At 47.6% G+C, this 18559-nt stretch overlaps 1 protein-coding gene across 12 annotated transcripts in view; it reads right to left on the reverse strand.

Annotated features, from left to right (window-relative positions):
- LOC120025339 (liprin-alpha-1-like) overlaps positions 1–18184 on the reverse strand; it is a 55042-nt gene extending 36858 nt beyond the window's left edge. For all 12 annotated transcript variants that reach the window (XM_038969873.1, XM_038969872.1, XM_038969871.1 and 9 more), the window contains exons 1-7: positions 18085–18184; positions 16984–17148; positions 16801–16875; positions 8910–9011; positions 8451–8672; positions 8150–8296; positions 3283–3417 (exon numbers count right to left, since the gene is read on the reverse strand). In XM_038969873.1, the coding sequence (XP_038825801.1) occupies positions 3283–3417; positions 8150–8296; positions 8451–8672; positions 8910–9011; positions 16801–16875; positions 16984–17148; positions 18085–18138 (900 nt within the window). In that variant the 5' untranslated portion in view covers positions 18139–18184. The remainder of the gene's footprint in view (positions 1–3282; positions 3418–8149; positions 8297–8450; positions 8673–8909; positions 9012–16800; positions 16876–16983; positions 17149–18084) is intronic.
- Between the last annotated feature and the right edge of the window lie 375 nt (positions 18185–18559).

Genomic DNA, 18559 nt, shown 5'->3' on the forward strand with positions numbered 1-18559 from the left:
ACACCAGCACCAAGAACCAACTACAGCCAGCCAGTAGCAGCCATGCACCAGCAGAGACAGGGGACATGACAGAGGGACACGGAGCAGTACAGCCAAGCCCCATAAAAGCACCATGACTACATTCCAGACAGAATACACAGACTAGAGACAAGGGGATCTGAGGGGGAAGAAGGGGAAACTCTTCATGTTAATGGCTCTACAGTGTGCTTAGACAAATGTGGAAAGGGGAGAGAGTTACTGGCTAAAGGGAAGTATACTGTAGCAATCCAGCGCGGGGTGATCCAAAGTAACCAAGAACATTTGAACATTAAAATAAAAAGTTAATCAACATGCCAGCGCGAGTTTGGAAAAGTCAATTAGTCCGGAGAAAGCAGTCTCCTTAGTGTCCGGGCACTATTCTAAAACCCTGGTAGGAGGGGGTTCCTAGACCCTCTGAGCAAATTAAGTAGCACTTCCTGTTTGTGTCAGATCATAAACTATTATTAGAGGCTGGGGGAGAGGAGTTGTGCACAGAAATACACTTTAAACATAGATCAGCAGTGCCAAGCTAAGCTGGCAGAATTAGACCACTGGGCGGGGGTAAGAGATGGGGCTGGGGTGTGAGGGTATTGGGGGAGGTTTAGGGGTGATTGTAGCCAGTGTACCTTCCTCTGTGTCTTGGCGTCCTTAGAGCTCGAGGTGTCAGGCTAGGGAAGTTGGGGAGGAGGGGGGGTAAAGGTTGAGGACAGACCAAACGAGGAACAGAGAGGAGAAGACGACAGTGTGAGAGATGAGAGCAAGAGAGAGAGCAGGAGGTACTTTAGGACAAGAGGGAATAGAGTTTTAGTGCAGCTAAATACCGCGGACCGGCCGACAGTACTAAAGACCGAACTGGCAGACAGGACTAAAGACCGAACTGGCAGACAGTACTAAAGACAGGACTAAAGACCGCAGACTGACAGGACTAAAGACCGAACTGGCAGACAGGACTAAAGACCGAACTGGCAGACAGTACTAAAGACCGAACTGGCAGACAGGACTAAAGACTGCAGACAGACAGACAGGACTAAAGACCGCAGACTGACAGACAGGACTAAAGACTGCAGACAGACAGACAGGACTAAAGACCGCAGACTGACAGACAGGACTAAAGACCGCAGACTGACAGGACTAGAGACCGCAGACTGACAGACAGGACTAGAGACCGCAGACTGACAGACAGGACTAGAGACCGAACTGGCAGACAGGACTAAAGACCGCAGACTGGCAGACAGGACTAAAGACCGCAGACTGGCAGACAGGACTAAAGACCGCAGACTGACAGACAGGACTAAAGACCGCGGACTGACAGACAGGACTTCAGCAGAGATTACTAGACAGGACTTAATTACAATAACAAGAGACTGGAGGTAGCTGGGTGGAGGTGGTTGGGTGGAGGTAGCTGAGTGGAGGTAGCTGGGTGGTTGGGTGGAGGTAGCTGGGTGGAGGTAGCTGGGTGGAGGTAGCTGGGTGGAGGTGGTTGGGTGGAGGTAGCTGGGTGGTTGGGTGGAGGTAGCTGGGTGGAGGTGGTTGGGTGGAGGTAGCTGGGTGGAGGTAGCTGGGTGGAGGTAGCTGGGTGGAGGTAGCTGGGTGGAGGTAGCTGGGTGGTTGGGTGGAGGTAGCTGGGTGGAGGTAGCTGGGTGGAGGTAGCTGGGTGGAGGTGGTTGGGTGGTTGGGTGGAGGTAGCTGGGTGGAGGTAGCTGGGTGGAGGTAGCTGGGTGGAGGTGGTTGGGTGGAGGTAGCTGGGTGGAGGTAGCTGGGTGGAGGTAGCTGGGTGGAGGTAGCTGGGTGGAGGTAGCTGGGTGCAGGAAGCTGGGTGGCTGGGTGGAGGTAGCTGGGTGGCTGGGTGGAGGTAGCTGGGTGGCTGGGTGGAGGTAGCTGGGTGCAGGGAGCTGGGTGGCTGGGTGGAGGTAGCTGGGTGGTTGGGTGGAGGTAGCTGGGTGCAGGAAGCTGGGTGGTTGGTGGAGGTAGCTGGGTGGTTGGGTGGAGGTAGCTGGGTGGTTGGGTGGAGGTAGCTGGGTGGAGGTAGCTGGGTGGTTGGAGGTAGCTAGAGGGCTGGGTGGAGGTAGCTGGGTAGAGGTAGCTGGGTGGCTGGGTGGCTGGGTGGAGGTAGCTGGGTGGCGGTAGCTGGGTGGCGGTAGCTGGGTGGTGTGGCAGTGACAGGTTCTACACTTAACTCTCTGCCTCTTAAAGAGTTAAAAGGAAGAGAGGAAAGAGAGGAGAGAGATATCTTTTTGGCATCCTTCCCCAGATCTGTGCCTCAACACAATCCTGTCTCGGAGCTCTACGGACAATTCCTTTGACCTCAATTCTTGGTTTTTGCCCTGACATGCCCTGTCAACTGTGGGACCTTATATAGACGTGTGTGCCTTTCCAAATCATGTCCAATCAATTGAATTTACCACAGGTGGACTCCAATCAAGTTGTAGAATCATCTCAAGGATGATCAATGGAAACAGGATGCACCTGAGCTCAATCACGAGTCTCATAGCAAAGGGTCTGAATACTTATGTAAATAAGGTATTTATGTTATATTTATTTATATATATACATTTGCAAAAATGGCAACAAAAAAACGGTTTTTGCTTTGTCATTGTGGGGTATTGTGTGTAGATTGATCAGGGGGAAAAATATATTTTTTAGTCAATTTTAGAATAAGGCTGTAACGTAACAAAATGTGGAAAAGGTCAAGGGGTCTGAATACTTTCCCGAATGCACTGTATATAGTCGCCCCATTTGAATATGTTTTTTTTCTTCCATAAGTATTTTCACAAATTCCCTTCTAGTGTCCTAAAGTAGTCCAAAGGTTAGTATTTGGTCCCATATTCCTAGCACACAATGAACACATCGAGCTGGTGACTACAAACCTCTTGGATGCATCTTAAGGTTGTGTTTCAAATTACGTTTTTGCCCCAATAGAAACTGAATTGTGAACTACGTATTGTGTCACTTTTATTGTAAATAGGAACAGAATATGTTTCTAAACGTTTCTATATTTAAAATGTGGATGCTACCACGATTATGGATAATCATGAATGGATCCTGAATAATGATGAATGAGAAAGTTAGAGGAACGAAGTACACACACACACACACACACACACACACACACACACACACACACACACACACACACACACACACACACACACACACACACACACACACACACACACACACACACACACACACGGGGAAAGGATGGGAAATGGAGCGGAGTGTCTCAGGAGGCATGATGTTTGACGGCGTGGAGGCGAGACTGACCTTGGTGAGGGCCGCCACCCTCTGGGCTAGCTCCGCCTCCACCTCGGGCAGAGTCTCCGCCTTCCTGATGGTCTGCTGCAGCTTCTGCTCGGCCAGCTCTAAACGCTCCTGCAGCTGCCTGTTCCTCTCCTCTGTCTGCAGATCAAACACAATCAATCAATCATATTAATCAATACATTACAACAGTTCCTTTTCTGTAGATCAAACACAATCAATCAATCATATTAATCAATACATTACAACGGTTCCTCTCCTCTGTCTGCAGATCAAACACATTAATCAATACATTACAACGGTTCCTCTCCTCTGTCTGTAGATCAAACATTAATCAATACATTACAACGGTTCCTCTCCTCTGTCTGTAGATCAAACATTAATCAATACATTACAACGGTTCCTCTCCTCTGTCTGTAGATCAAACATTAATCAATACATTACAACGGTTCCTCTCTGTCTGTAGATCAAACATTAATCAATACATTACAACGGTTCCTCTCCTCTGTCTGCAGATCAAACACATTAATCAATACATTACAACGGTTCCTCTCCTCTGTCTGTAGATCAAACATTAATCAATACATTACAACGGTTCCTCTCCTCTGTCTGTAGATCAAACATTAATCAATACATTACAACGGTTCCTCTCCTCTGTCTGTAGATCAAACATTAATCAATACATTACAACGGTTCCTCTCTGTCTGTAGATCAAACATTAATCAATACATTACAACGGTTCCTCTCCTCTGTCTGCAGATCAAACATTAATCAATACATTACAACGGTTCCTCTCTGTCTGTAGATCAAACACACATCATCAATATTGTCATCCAGGGGTGTCAAAACCATGTATTAGGATGATGATTAGCGGATTATCATTCTTCATCTGAATGTCTTCTTCCTACGTCATGGGAACAGACAAACCACAATATCAGAACGAGACCACCTGTGTAAACTCAGCTTAACTGATTCTGACCACTTTAGAATAAGACATATCAGTAAACATCTCCAAATGGTGTCAGAGTTTAGGTACCGTCTTGTTGGCCTGGGGGATGATACAGTGTTTAGGTACCGTCTTGTTGGCCTGGGGGATGATACAGTGTTTAGGTACCGTCTTGTTGGACTGGGGGTTGATACACAGTGTTTAGGTACCGTCTTGTTGGACTGGGGGTTGATACACAGTGTTTAGGTACCGTCTTGTTGGCCTGGGGGATGATATACAGTGTTTAGGTACCGTCTTGTTGGCCTGGGGGATGATATACAGTGTTTAGGTACCGTCTTGTTGGCCTGGGGATGATATACAGTGTTTAGGTACCGTCTTGTTGGCCTGGGGGATGATACAGTGTTTAGGTACCGTCTTGTTGGACTGGGGGTTGATACACAGTGTTTAGGTACCGTCTTGTTGGCCTGGGGGATGATACAGTGTTTAGGTACCGTCTTGTTGGCCTGGGGGATGATATACAGTGTTTAGGTACCGTCTTGTTGGCCTGGGGGATGATATACAGTGTTTAGGTACCGTCTTGTTGGCCTGGTGTCTGATACAGTGTTTAGGTACCGTCTTGTTGGCCTGGGGATGATACACAGTGTTTAGGTACCGTCTTGTTGGCCTGGTGTCTGATACAGTGTTTAGGTACCGTCTTGTTGGCCTGGGGGATGATACAGTGTTTAGGTACCGTCTTGTTGGCCTGGGGGATGATGCACAGTGTTTGGGTACCGTCTTGTTGGCCTAGGGGATGATACACAGTGTTTGGGTACCGTCTTGTTGGCCTAGGGGATGATACATAGTGTTTAGGTACCGTCTTGTTGGCCTGGGGGATGATACACAGTGTTTAGGTACCGTCTTGTTGGCCTGGGGTATGATACACAGTGTTTAGGTACCGTCGAGTTGTCTGATACAGTGTTTAGGTACCGTCTTGTTGGCCTGGGGATGATACACAGTGTTTAGGTACCGTCTTGTTGGCCTGGGGGATGATACACAGTGTTTAGGTACCGTCTTGTTGGCCTGGGGGATGATAGTGTTTAGGTACCGTCTTGTTGGCCTGGGGGATGATACACAGTGTTTAGGTACCGTCTTGTTGGCCTGGGGGATGATACACAGTGTTTAGGTACGGTCTTGTTGGCCTGGGGGATGATACACAGTGTTTAGGTACCGTCTTGTTGGCCTGGGGGATGATACACAGTGTTTAGGTACCGTCTTGTTGGCCTGGGGGATGATACACAGTGTTTAGGTACCGTCTTGTTGGCCTGGGGGATGATACACAGTGTTTAGGTACCGTCTTGTTGGCCTGGGGGATGATACACAGTGTTTAGGTACCGTCTTGTTGGCCTGGTGTCTGATACAGTGTTTAGGTACCGTCTTGTTGGCCTGGGGTTGATACACAGTGTTTAGGTACCGTCTTGTTGGCCTGGGGGATGATACACAGTGTTTAGGTACCGTTTTGTTGGCCTGGGGTTGATATACAGTGTTTAGGTACCGTCTTGTTGGCCTGGTGTCTGATACAGTGTTTAGGTACCGTCTTGTTGGCCTGGAGGATGATACACAGTGTTTAGGTATCGTCGAGTTGGCCTGGTGTCTGATACAGTGTTTAGGTACCGTCTTGTTGGCCTGGGGGTTGATACACAGTGTTTAGGTACCGTCTTGTTGTCCTGGGGGATGATACACAGTGTTTAGGTACCGTCTTGTTGGCCTAGGGGATGACTTGATAAACAAACTCCAATCTGGATGTAATCTCCCTGCTATAACAAGGCTAGCTATCTTCTCTGTTAGCCGTCTCCCTCCCTCCCTCCTCTCCCCTCCCCTCCAGCAGCGTGCTGGCCCAGTTCTGGCAGCATGGAGGCCCAGACTAAAAGAGAAACCACCAATAGAGATTAGAAAAAGAGAGAAGAGATCGAGGCAAGAAAGAAAACAGAAGGAGGGGAAGAGGACATACAAGAGAAGAGCAGGCAGACCAGAGAGAAAATAGAGAGAGAGAAGTGAATGTGTCTGAGGCGTCTGATTCAGTGCCTGCTGCGTTGGGCAGTCTGTGAATGCACGAGAAGGGGTCCAGGACCCTGCAGGCTCTTCCTGCTGTCGGAAAGAGCAGACAATCACACTAACCCCCCAAATAAACAAATCCTCAAAACACACACACACACACACACACACACCCAACCAAAATGGAAAAACCCTTGTGGGAAAAGTCAACTGAGGCTTCCTTACTGGTGGGCTGTAGCCCTGAGATACTGTAGGCTTCCTTACTGGTGGGCTGTAGCCCTGAGATACTGCAGGCTTCCTTACTGGTGGGCTGTAGACCTGATATACTGCAGGCTTCCTTACTGGTGGGCTGTAGACGTGAGATACTGCAGGCTTCCTTACTGGTGGGCTGTATCCCTGAGATACTGTAGGCTTCCTTACTGGTGGGCTGTAGCCCTGAGATACTGCAGGCTTCCTTACTGGTGGGCTGTAGACGTGAGATACTGCAGGCTTCCTTACTGGTGGGCGGTAGCCCTGAGATACTGTAGGCTTCCTTACTGGTGGGGCTGTAGACCTGAGATACTGTAGGCTTCCTTACTGGTGGGGCTGTAGACCTGAGATACTGTAGGCTTCCTTACTGGTGGGCTGTAGCCCTGAGATACTGTAGGCTTCCTTACTGGTGGGCTGTAGCCCTGAGATACTGTAGGCTTCCTTACTGGTGGGCTGTAGATGTGAGATACTGTAGGCTTCCTTACTGGTGGGCTGTAGATGTAAGATACTGTAGGCTTCCTTACTGGTGGGCTGTAGCCCTGAGATACTGTAGGCTTCCTTACTGGTGGGGCTGTAGACCTGAGATACTGTAGGCTTCCTTACTGGTGGGCGGTAGCCCTGAGATACTGTAGGCTTCCTTACTGGTGAACTGTAGCCCTGAGATACTGTAGGCTTCCTTACTGGTGGGCTGTAGCCCTGAGATACTGTAGGCTTCCTTACTGGTGGGCTGTAGCCCTGAGATACTGTAGGCTTCCTTACTGGTGGGCTGTAGCCCTGAGATACTGTAGGCTTCCTTACTGGTGGGCGGTAGCCCTGAGATACTGTAGGCTTCCTTACTGGTGGGGCTGTAGCCCTGAGATACTGTAGGCTTCCTTACTGGTGGGCTGTAGACCTGAGATACTGCAGGCTTCCTTACTGGTGGGCTGTAGCCCTGAGATACTGTAGGCTTCCTTACTGGTGGGCTGTAGCCCTGAGATACTGTAGGCTTCCTTACTGGTGGGCTGTAGCCCTGAGATACTGTAGGCTTCCTTACTGGTGGGCTGTAGCCCTGAGATACTGTAGGCTTCCTTACTGGTGGGCTGTAGCCCTGAGATACTGCAGGCTTCCTTACTGGTGGGCTGTAGACCTGAGATACTGCAGGCTTCCTTACTGGTGGGGCTGTAGACCTGAGATACTGCAGGCTTCCTTACTGGTGGGGCTGTATCCCTGAGATACTGTAGGCTTCCTTACTGGTGGGCTGTAGCCCTGAGATACTGCAGGCTTCCTTACTGGTGGGCTGTAGCCCTGAGATACTGTAGGCTTCCTTACTGGTGGGCTGTAGCCCTGAGATACTGTAGGCTTCCTTACTGGTGGGCTGTAGCCCTGAGATACTGTAGGCTTCCTTACTGGTGGGCTGTAGCCCTGAGATACTGCAGGCTTCCTTACTGGTGGGCTGTAGCCCTGAGATACTGCAGGCTTCCTTACTGGTGGGCTGTAGACCTGAGATACTGTAGGCGACCTTACTGGTGTATAGTCTCTGTATGACTGCTCCGATCTTGCTGTTGGTTCGATTGGTGTGTGTGTGTGTGTGTGTGTGTGTGTGTGTGTGTGTGTGTGTGTGTGTGTGTGTGTGTACATGCAAGTGTGTGTGTGTGTGTGTGTACTGACCTGTCGGAACAGGGACTCCTTGTTGGCCACTTCGTTCTCCAGCTTGTCATTGAGGTCGTGTACGGAGGTGGCCTCTCGCTGCGCTGCCAAGTACCTCTTCTCCAGGGTGACGATACGCTCCTCTATGTCCTCCTTCTGGGCCATAGACTAGACGGGACAGAGAGAGAGACGGATACGTTTAACACACACACACACACTACACTCGTATACACACACACACCATTACACAAACATACACAATCCTTACATAAAAACACACCCGTCTCTCTGCAGGCGTGTTAGTAACGCTAACATCCAGTACCTCTCGTATGTCTCTCTGCAGGCGTGTGTTCAAGTCTTCACTCTTGATGAGGTCCTTGCGCGCCGTGTCCAGGTCCTCCTCCAGCTCGCTGATGCGTCCCGTCATGGCCGCCATGCGCTCCATCATCTGCCCCAGGTCTGACGTCTGTCTCGCCACCACCTCCTGCAGCTCTCCCACCTTCCCCTGGTCCTCCTCCTGGCTCAGAGAGCCGTCTGACGACCTCTACAGACAAGTCAGCGTTTAGGTTTCTTAAAGATAGAAACAACTAGGACATGACCTATAACCCCTGACCCTTCCCCTGGTCCTCCTCCTGGTTCAGAGAGCCGTTCTACCGCTAGTTGGGAGAGGAGGACAGTAGATATTAAATGGTGCAGAGCACGGCCTTCGAAGTCTTGTGGTGGTTTTATCTTCCTTATTTAAATACACTGACTAAGTCTCTCTGGATAAAAGGTTTCCTACCTTGCCGTTTGTGCTTGGGGTGTTTTCAGAGTTGTGGTTGAGCCCTTCCATTCCGTCGCCTAGCGACCTCTTCTGGACGTTCTGCTCTCTCAGATAGGACATCTAGGAGAAGATAGTACTTTATTAATACCCCAAAGGGGAGATTTGATTGGACCAGCCAATACATAGAAGACCAATAAATACCCAATAAAGCACAACAGAACCCAGACACTAAGAGAAGCACATCATTAATGATTAGAAGAAACGAAGGGTTCATGTTAAAAAGACAACTAACACGGAACGCAAACCGGCTGCACGCTCGCGCCATAGTGCTCACATTTATCCCCCCCCCCCCCACACCAAACGGGATCACGACACGCAGGTTAAAATATCAAAACAAACTCTGAACCAATTACATGAATTTGGGGACAGGTCGAAAAGCATTAAACATGTATGGCAATTTAGCTAGTTAGCTTCCACTTGCTAGCTAATTTGTCCTATTTAGCTAGCTTGCTGTTGCTAGTTCATTTGTCCTGAGATATAAACATTGAGTTGTTATTTTACCTGAAATGCACAAGGTCCTCTACTCCGACAATTAATCCACAGATAAAACGGTCAACTGAATCGTTTCTAGGCATCTCTCCTCCTTCCAGGCTTTTTCTTCTCTTGACTTTATATTGCGATTGGCAACTTTCATAAATTAGGTGCATTACCGCAACCGACCTCGTTCGTCTTTCAGTCACCCACGTGGGTATAACCAATGAGGAGATGGCACGTGGGTACCTGCTTCTATAAACCAATGAGGAGATGGGAGAGGCAGGACTTGCAGCGCGATCTGCGTCACAAATAGAACTGACTTCTATTTTCGTGCATGGCAACGCAGACGCTCGTTGGCGCGCGAGCAGTGTGTGTGTGCAATTATTGAATAATATAGATTTCATAATGTATTTTGTAACGCTCGCGAACGGTGTAGCCAGGGTATAAGGGACTCCACAGTCAGATCAGAGTACTGTTAAAAAGCCTCCTGAGAGACTCCACAGTCAGATCAGAGTACTGTTAAAAAGCCTCCTGAGAGACTCCACAGTCAGATCAGAGTACTGTTAAAAAGCCTCCTAAGGGACTCCACAGTCAGACCAGAGTACTGTTAAAAAGCCTCCTAAGGGAGTCCACAGTCAGATCAGAGTAGTGGTAAAAAGCCTCCTAAGGGAGTCCACAGTCAGATCGGAAGGCTTCTCAAAGTTAGCAGGCTAACTCATTCATTGATTCCACTTTGTCAAATCCCCAAACACAGATGACCCTCTGACTTTAAAAGTGAACAAACACACACTACTGCTTTAGAGGCAAGAGAAGATTCCTACTGAAACATACAGCTGAACTGGGGGGTGTATCACAGGAGGTTGGTGGCACCTTAATTGGGGAGGACAAACTCCTGATAATGGCTGGAGCGGCATAAGATGGAATGGTATCAAATACATCAAACACATGGTTTCCATGGTTTCCTTGAGTTTGATGCCATTCCATTCTCTCCGTTCCAGACATTATTATGAGCCGTCCTCCCCTCAGCAGCCTCCACTGGTGTGTGTGTTGTCTGGCCAACATTTTAAAAACAGTGAGTGAATGCATGAGACTGAAGCACCAGGGAAGAGTCCAGCTTGGGCTGTGAGCCTGACCACAACTATTCTAGTGCTGCCCGCCCCCGGTCAGGGACCAACCACACAAACGCATATATCCCTACACGGGCCAGGCAGACACGCTCTCCCCATCTTTCACAGCCGTGACGGTAGAGCTTGCAACTCCAGGATAGTGGGTTTGATTCCCGGGACCACCAGTAGGTAAAACATATTCAAGCATGACTAAGTCCCTTTGGATAATAGTGTCTGTTAAATGCCATATATTATGATGATGATATTAGTACGTAGCCACACACACGGCTGTGGCGGTTATGAATGTTAGCTTGTTCTCCATGTCATCTTATAATCCCACAGATGGAACAGACATTGTCATGCAAATTACAAAACGGTCCTTTAACTAACCGGAGGGTCCTTTAACTAACCGGAGGGTCCTTTAACTAACCGGAGGGTCCTTTAACTAACCGGAGGGTCCTTTAACTATCCGGAGGGTCCTTTAACTATCCGGAGGGTCCTTTAACTAACCGGAGGGTCCTTTAACTATCCGGAGGGTCCTTTAACTAACCGGAGGGTCCTTTAACTAACCGGAGGGTCATTTAACTAACCGGAGGGTCCTTTAACTAACCGGAGGGTCCTTTAACTAACCGGATGTCCTTTAATTAACCGGAGGGTCATTTAACTAACCGGAGGGGGGCACTTGTTTCAAGGTAGAATAACAGCATTCATTTATCCCTTTATATCTCTCTGGGAAGAAACACTACTGATCATCACAAAATAAATGTACATCGAACTGAAAATAGATCACTTTCTGACAGTTACCCGCCTGGGTTTGTGGTCACGGTTACCGGGACAGCCCTGCTCGCACACATTCATGCAGGCTGACACACACACACACACACACACACACACACACACACACACACACACACACACACACACGGAGAAGCGTAAGAGAAAAGTGTGTGTGTGTGTGTGTGTGTGTGCGTGCGTGTGTACTGTGCTGCTAGGCTAATTCCCTACTCTCTGAGACGAAGGGAATCAAAGGAGAGATGTAGAGGACAGGAGAAAAATCTAGTCCACTTTCCCATGATCCTCGAGCCCTTTTGTCCATTTTAATCCCATTCACGACTCATCTCCTCTGAGAGCTCTGTGCATTCTGTGTGTGTATACGTCCATTCGTGGAGTCCCAGTATCCAGCTCTCAGTTAATAAGTCTCATATCAATGTGTGACTCATGTCCCTACAACATTACAAATGCTGTGTAATCACAAGACAACATTACAGATTGTGTAATCACAAGACGGTATAACATCACAGATACTGTGTAATCACAAGACGGTATAACATCACAGATACTGTGTAATCACAAGATGGTATAACATTACAGATACTGTGTAATCACAAGACAGTATAACCTCACATATACTGTGTAATCACAAGACAGTACAACATTACATATACTGTGTAATCACAAGACAGTATAACATCACAGATCCTGTGTAATCACAAGACAGTATAACATTACAGATACTGTGTAATCACAAGACAGTATAACATCACAGATCCTGTGTAATCACAAGACAGTATAACATCACAGATCCTGTGTAATCACAAGACAGTATAACATTACAGGTACTGTGTAATCACAAGACAGTATAACATCACAGATACTGTGTAATCACAAGACAGTATAACATCACAGATACTGTGTAATCACAAGACAGTATAACATCACAGATACTGTGTAATCACAAGACGGTATAACATCACAGATACTGTGTAATCACAAGATGGTATAACATTACAGATCCTGTGTACTCACAAGACGGTATAACATTACAGATACTGTGTAATCACAAGACAGTATAACCTCACATATACTGTGTAATCACAAGACAGTACAACATTACATATACTGTGTAATCACAAGACAGTATAACATCACAGATCCTGTGTAATCACAAGACAGTATAACATTACAGATACTGTGTAATCACAAGACAGTATAACATCACAGATCCTGTGTAATCACAAGACAGTATAACATCACAGATCCTGTGTAATCACAAGACAGTATAACATCACAGATCCTGTGTAATCACAAGACAGTATAACATTACAGGTACTGTGTAATCACAAGACAGTATAACATCACAGATCCTGTGTAATCACAAGACAGTATAACATTACAGATACTGTGTAATCACAAGGCAGTATAACATTATAGATACTGTGTAATCACAAGACAGTATAACATCACAGATACTGTGTAATCACAAGACAGTATAACATTACAGATACTGTGTAATCACAAGACAGTATAACATTACAGATCCTGTGTAATCACAAGACAGTATAACATCACAGATAATGTGTAATCACCATTCGAAGCCTATTCTTTTTCCACGTGTTAAACATGGGAATGATGCAATAAGGTCCATAGTCATTCAAGATGGATTGGTTTTTATTCCCCCAGGAAAACTAGTGAGGACTGTTGTCATGGATACGATTTGATGATTGACAGGCGAGAGTGAGTCACCATTGGCAAGTTGACTGGGAGTATGGTTGAATCCCTCAGTGAGGCAGTCAAACAGGCAAAATGTCAGTACAGAGACAACGTGGAGTCGCAATTCAACGGATCAGACACGAGATGGATGTGTCAGGGTCTACAGACAATCACAGATAACAAAGAGAAAACCAGCCACGTCGCGGAGACACCGACGTCTCGCTCCTCAGGAAAGAGAAACACCTTCTTCACCCGCTTTGAGGATAACACAGTGCCACCAACGCGGCCCGCTTTGAGGATAACACAGTGCCACCAACGCGGCCCGCTTTGAGGATAACACAGTGCCACCAACGCGGCCCGCTTTGAGGATAACACAGTGCCACAAACGCGCGGCCCGCTTTGAGGATAACACAGTGCCACCAACGCGGCCCGCTTTGAGGATAACACAGTGCCACCAACGCGGCCCGCTTTGAGGATAACACAGTGCCACCAACTTGGCCCGCTTTGAGGATAACACAGTGCCACCAACGCGGCCCGCTTTGAGGATAACACAGTGCCACAAACACGCGGCCCGCTTTGAGGATAACACAGTGCCACCAACGCAGCCCGCTTTGAGGATAACACAGTGCCACCAACGCGGCCCGCTTTGAGGATAACACAGTGCCACCAACGCGGCCCGCTTGAGGATAAACAGTGTCACCAACGCGCGGCCCGCTTTGAGGATAACACAGTGCCACCAACGCGGCCCACTTCCAATAAATGTAGGGGCTCATTCTCCGTGGCCGACGTGAGTAAGACATTTAAGCGTGTTAACCCTCGCACGGCTGCCAGCTCAGACGGCATCCCTAGCCACGTCCTCAGAGCATGCGCAGACCAGCTGGCTGGAGTGTTTATGGACATATTAAATCTCTCCCTTTCCCAGTCTGCTGTCCCCACTTGCTTCAAGATGTCCACCATTGCTCCTGTACCCAAGAAAGCAAAAAAGGTAACTGAACTAAGGCCTGGGGCTAGTTAAGGATCATATCACCTCTACCTTACCAGACACCCTAGACCCACTTCAATTTGCTTACCACCCAAATAGATCCACAGACGATGCAATCGCCATCGCACTGCACACTTCCCTACCCCATCTGGACAAGAGGAATACCTATTTAAGAATGCTGTTCATAGACTACAGCTCAGCATTCAACACCATAGTACCCTCCAAGCTCATCACTAAGCTCAGGGCCCTGGGTCTGAACCCCGCCCTGTGCAACTGGGTCCTGGACTTCCTGACGGCTCGCCCTAAGATGGTGAAGGTAGGAAAGAACACCTCTTCGCTGATCCTCAACACTGGGGCACCACAAGGGTGCGTGCTCAGCCCCCTCCTGTACTCCCTGTTCACCCATGACTGCGTGGCCAAGCACCCCTCCAACTCAATCCTCAAGTTTGCAGACAACACAACAGTAGTAGGCTTGATTACCAACAATGATGAGACAGCCTACAGGGAGGAGGTCAGGGCTCGTGTGTGTGGTACCAGAAAAATAACCTGTCCCTCAACAAAACGAAGGAGCTTATCATGGACTTCAGGAAACAGCAGAGGGAGCACGCCCCTATCCACATCTTCGGGACCACAGTGGAGAAGTTGAAAAGATTCAAGTTCCTCGGCTTACACGTCACTGACATCCTGAAATGGTCCACCCACACAGACAGTGTGGTGAAGAATGCGCAACATTGCCTCATCAACCTCAGGAGGCTGAAGAAATTTGGCTTGGGCACCTAAAACCCTCACAAACTTTTACAGATGCACAATTGAGATGCACATCCTGTCGGGCTGTATCACCGCCTGGTACGACAACTGCACCGCCCGCTACCACAGGGCTCTCCAGAGGGTGGAGGCCAAGAGACTGTTAAATAGCCATCACTAGCCGGCTACCACTCGGTTACTCAACCCTGCACCTTAGAGGCTGCTGCCCTATTTACATGGAATCACTGGCCACTTTAATAATGTTTACATACTGCTTTACTCATTTCATATGTATATACTGTATTCTACTGTATTTTAGTCAATGCCACTCCGACATTGCTCGTCCTAATATTATATACATCTTAATTCCATTATTTTACTTTTAGATGTGTGTGTGTGTGTGTGTGTGTGTGTGTGTGTGTGTGTGTGTGTGTGTGTGTATACAGGGTAACTACAGGGTTAAACTACAGGGTTGCTACAGGGTAGCTACAGGGTAGCTACAGGGTCAAACTACAGGGTCAAACTACAGGGTCAAACTACAGGGTTAAACTACAGGTTAAACTACAGGGTTAAACTACAGGGTTAAACTACAGGGTTAAACTACAGGGTTAAACTACAGGGTTAAACTACAGGGTTAAACTACAGGGTAACTACAGGGTAACTACAGGGTTAAACTACAGGGTCAAACTACAGGGTTAAACTACAGGGTCAAACTACAGGGTCAAACTACAGGGTCAAACTACAGGGTTAAACTACAGGGTTAAACTACAGGGTTAAACTACAGGGTTAAACTACAGGGTTAAACTACAGGGTAACTACAGGGTAACTACAGGGTTACTACAGGGTTACTACAGGGTTACTACAGGGTAACTACAGGGTAACTACAGGGTTAAACTACAGGGTCAAACTACAGGGTCAAACTACAGGGTTAAACTATAGGTTAAACTATAGGTTAAACTATAGGTTAAACTATAGGTTAAACTACAGGGTTAAACTACAGGGTTAAACTACAGGGTTAAACTACAGGGTTAAACTACAGGGTTAAACTACAGGGTAACTACAGGGTAACTACAGGGTTAAACTACAGGGTTAAACTACAGGGTCAAACTACAGGGTCAAACTACAGGGTCAAACTACAGGGTTAAACTACAGGGTTAAACTACAGGGTTAAACTACAGGGTTTAACTACAGGGTTTAACTACAGGGTTTAACTACAGGGTTTAACTACAGGGTAACTACAGGGTAACTACAGGGTAACTACAGGGTAACTACAGGGTAACTACAGGGTAACTACAGGGTAACTACAGGGTTAAACTACAGGGTTAAACTACAGGGTTAAACTACAGGGTTAAACTACAGGGTTAAACTACAGGGTAACTACAGGGTAACTACAGGGTAACTACAGGGTTAAACTACAGGGTTAAACTAAGGGTCAAACTACAGGGTTAAACTACAGGGTCAAACTACAGGGTCAAACTACAGGGTCAAACTACAGGGTCAAACTACAGGGTCAAACTACAGGGTCAAACTACAGGGTCAAACTACAGGGTAACTACAGGGTAACTACAGGGTTACTACAGGGTTACTACAGCGTAACTACAGCGTAACTATAGGGTAACTATAGGGTAACTATAGGGTAACTATAGGGTAACTATAGGGTAACTATAGGGTAACTATAGGGTAACTACAGGGTAACTACAGGGTAACTACAGGGTAACTACAGGGTAACTATAGGGTAACTATAGGGTAACTACAGGGTAACTACAGGGTAACTACAGGGTAACTACAGGGTTACTACAGGGTTACTACAGGGTTACTACAGGGTTACTATAGAGTTACTATAGGGTTACTATAGGGTTACTACAGGGTTACTATAGGGTTACTATAGGGTTACTACAGGGTTACTATAGGGTTACTATAGGGTTACTATAGGGTTACTATAGGGTTACTATAGGGTTACTACAGGGTTACTATAGGGTTACTACAGGGTTACTATAGGGTTAAACTACAGGGTAACTACAGAGTTACTACAGGATGGTCAGATGAGGCTTACCTCTTTGTGTTGTGATGTGAGCTGTTCTTCCAGCTGGCTGCATCTTTCTAAAGCCACACGCAGTCTCTCCCTGACCTGGAAACCAGACAGACAATTATTAGTCTCCATCATTTTACACACTGCCATTACACCTCTACAAAAGAAGAGATTAGCAGGCAGACAATCTCCTCCCCCCCTACCAACCTTCTCGTCCAGGGCTTTGTGGTGTTCAAACAGGGACTTGAGTGCCTTGAGGACCTCTACCTCACTGGAGACCCCAGCAGGAGACTGGGCCTGCCTCTTCACCACCGTCATCCTCAGACTGCGTTCATGACGAGACACCAGACACTCCAGATGCTCCAGGAGAAGCTACGGTCATCACAGAATACACATCAGATGTTACATGTCATGGTACACACACACGTTCCAGGAGACGCTACGGTCATCACAGAATACACATCAGATGTTACATGTCATGGTACACACACACGTTCCAGGAGACGCTACGGTCATCACAGAATACACAAGTTACAAACAGCCATGTTCACGCCACACACACACACACACACACACACACACACACACACACACACACACACACACAGGATTGTGAAATAGTACAGACATGCTTACACATGAGTGTGTGTTATGCTCAATCCCATGTTGTTGAGCAGCTCAGGGGGGTCCCATCAGAGCTGCAGGCTGACAAAGCCCAGACTCATCCCTTAATCTCCCCTTCCCTCCTCATATCCCCCCTCTACCTCCCATATTCTACCCTCCATCCTCCCTCTCCCACCCTTTTCTCCTCCTCCCTCCCCCTCTTTCTAATCCCTCCTCCCTCCTCCCTCCCCACTCTCCCCAGTCAGTGTCCATCGTTCCTAATTAGACTGACCCAGACTCTGCTCATTGCAACTAGACTGGCAGGTGGATTAACCAGTTAGAGCCGTACATCTGCCACTAGGCCTGAGCAGAGAAGTGACAGACAGGGGAATTAACCTATGGCTGTCTGCGCTGTGACCTGGGAGGCGGGTGCTCTGTCAACCACTCATTAGGGGTGACCTAATCCTCAGAACAGAAAGCAAGCCCTCTCAAACTCAAACACACACGTAAACACTACTAAAACACACATGTACTACTAAAACACACACACAGTACTAATACCCACAGGTCAAACCAGTGGGGGTTTGACACTGTTAATGGACTATGCTTGGGACTGGAAGGGGACTGTGTGTGTGTGTGTGTGTGTGTGTGTGTGTGTGTGTGTGTGTGTGTGTGTGTGTGTGTGTGTGTGTGTGTGTGTCTGACCCGTGTGTTGTTCCTCTCAGCCTTGAGCTCAGCGATCTCCTCTTCCCTCTCCATCAAATGCTCCCGACACACATTCACCTCCTTGGTCAGCGCAGCAAACTCCTGGAGGACAACAACACATTAACACAACGTTAGAGAGACAGCAAACTCCTGGAGGACAACACATTAACACAACGTTAGAGAGACAGCAAACTACTGGAGGACAACAACACATTAACACAATGTTAGAGAGACAGCAAACTCCTGGACAACAACACATTAACACAACGTTAGAGAGACAGCAAACTCCTGGACAACAACACATTAACACAACGTTAGAGAGACAGCAAACTCCTGGAGGACAACAACACATTAACACAACGTTAGAGAGACAGCAAACTCCTGGAGGACAACAACACATTAACACAACGTTAGAGAGACAGCAAACTCCTGGAGGACAACAACACATTAACACAACGTTAGAGAGACAGCAAAC

The sequence above is a fragment of the Salvelinus namaycush genome, chromosome 30, assembly GCF_016432855.1.
Source record: "Salvelinus namaycush isolate Seneca chromosome 30, SaNama_1.0, whole genome shotgun sequence".
In the NCBI taxonomy this organism is placed as follows: Eukaryota; Metazoa; Chordata; class Actinopteri; order Salmoniformes; family Salmonidae; genus Salvelinus; species Salvelinus namaycush.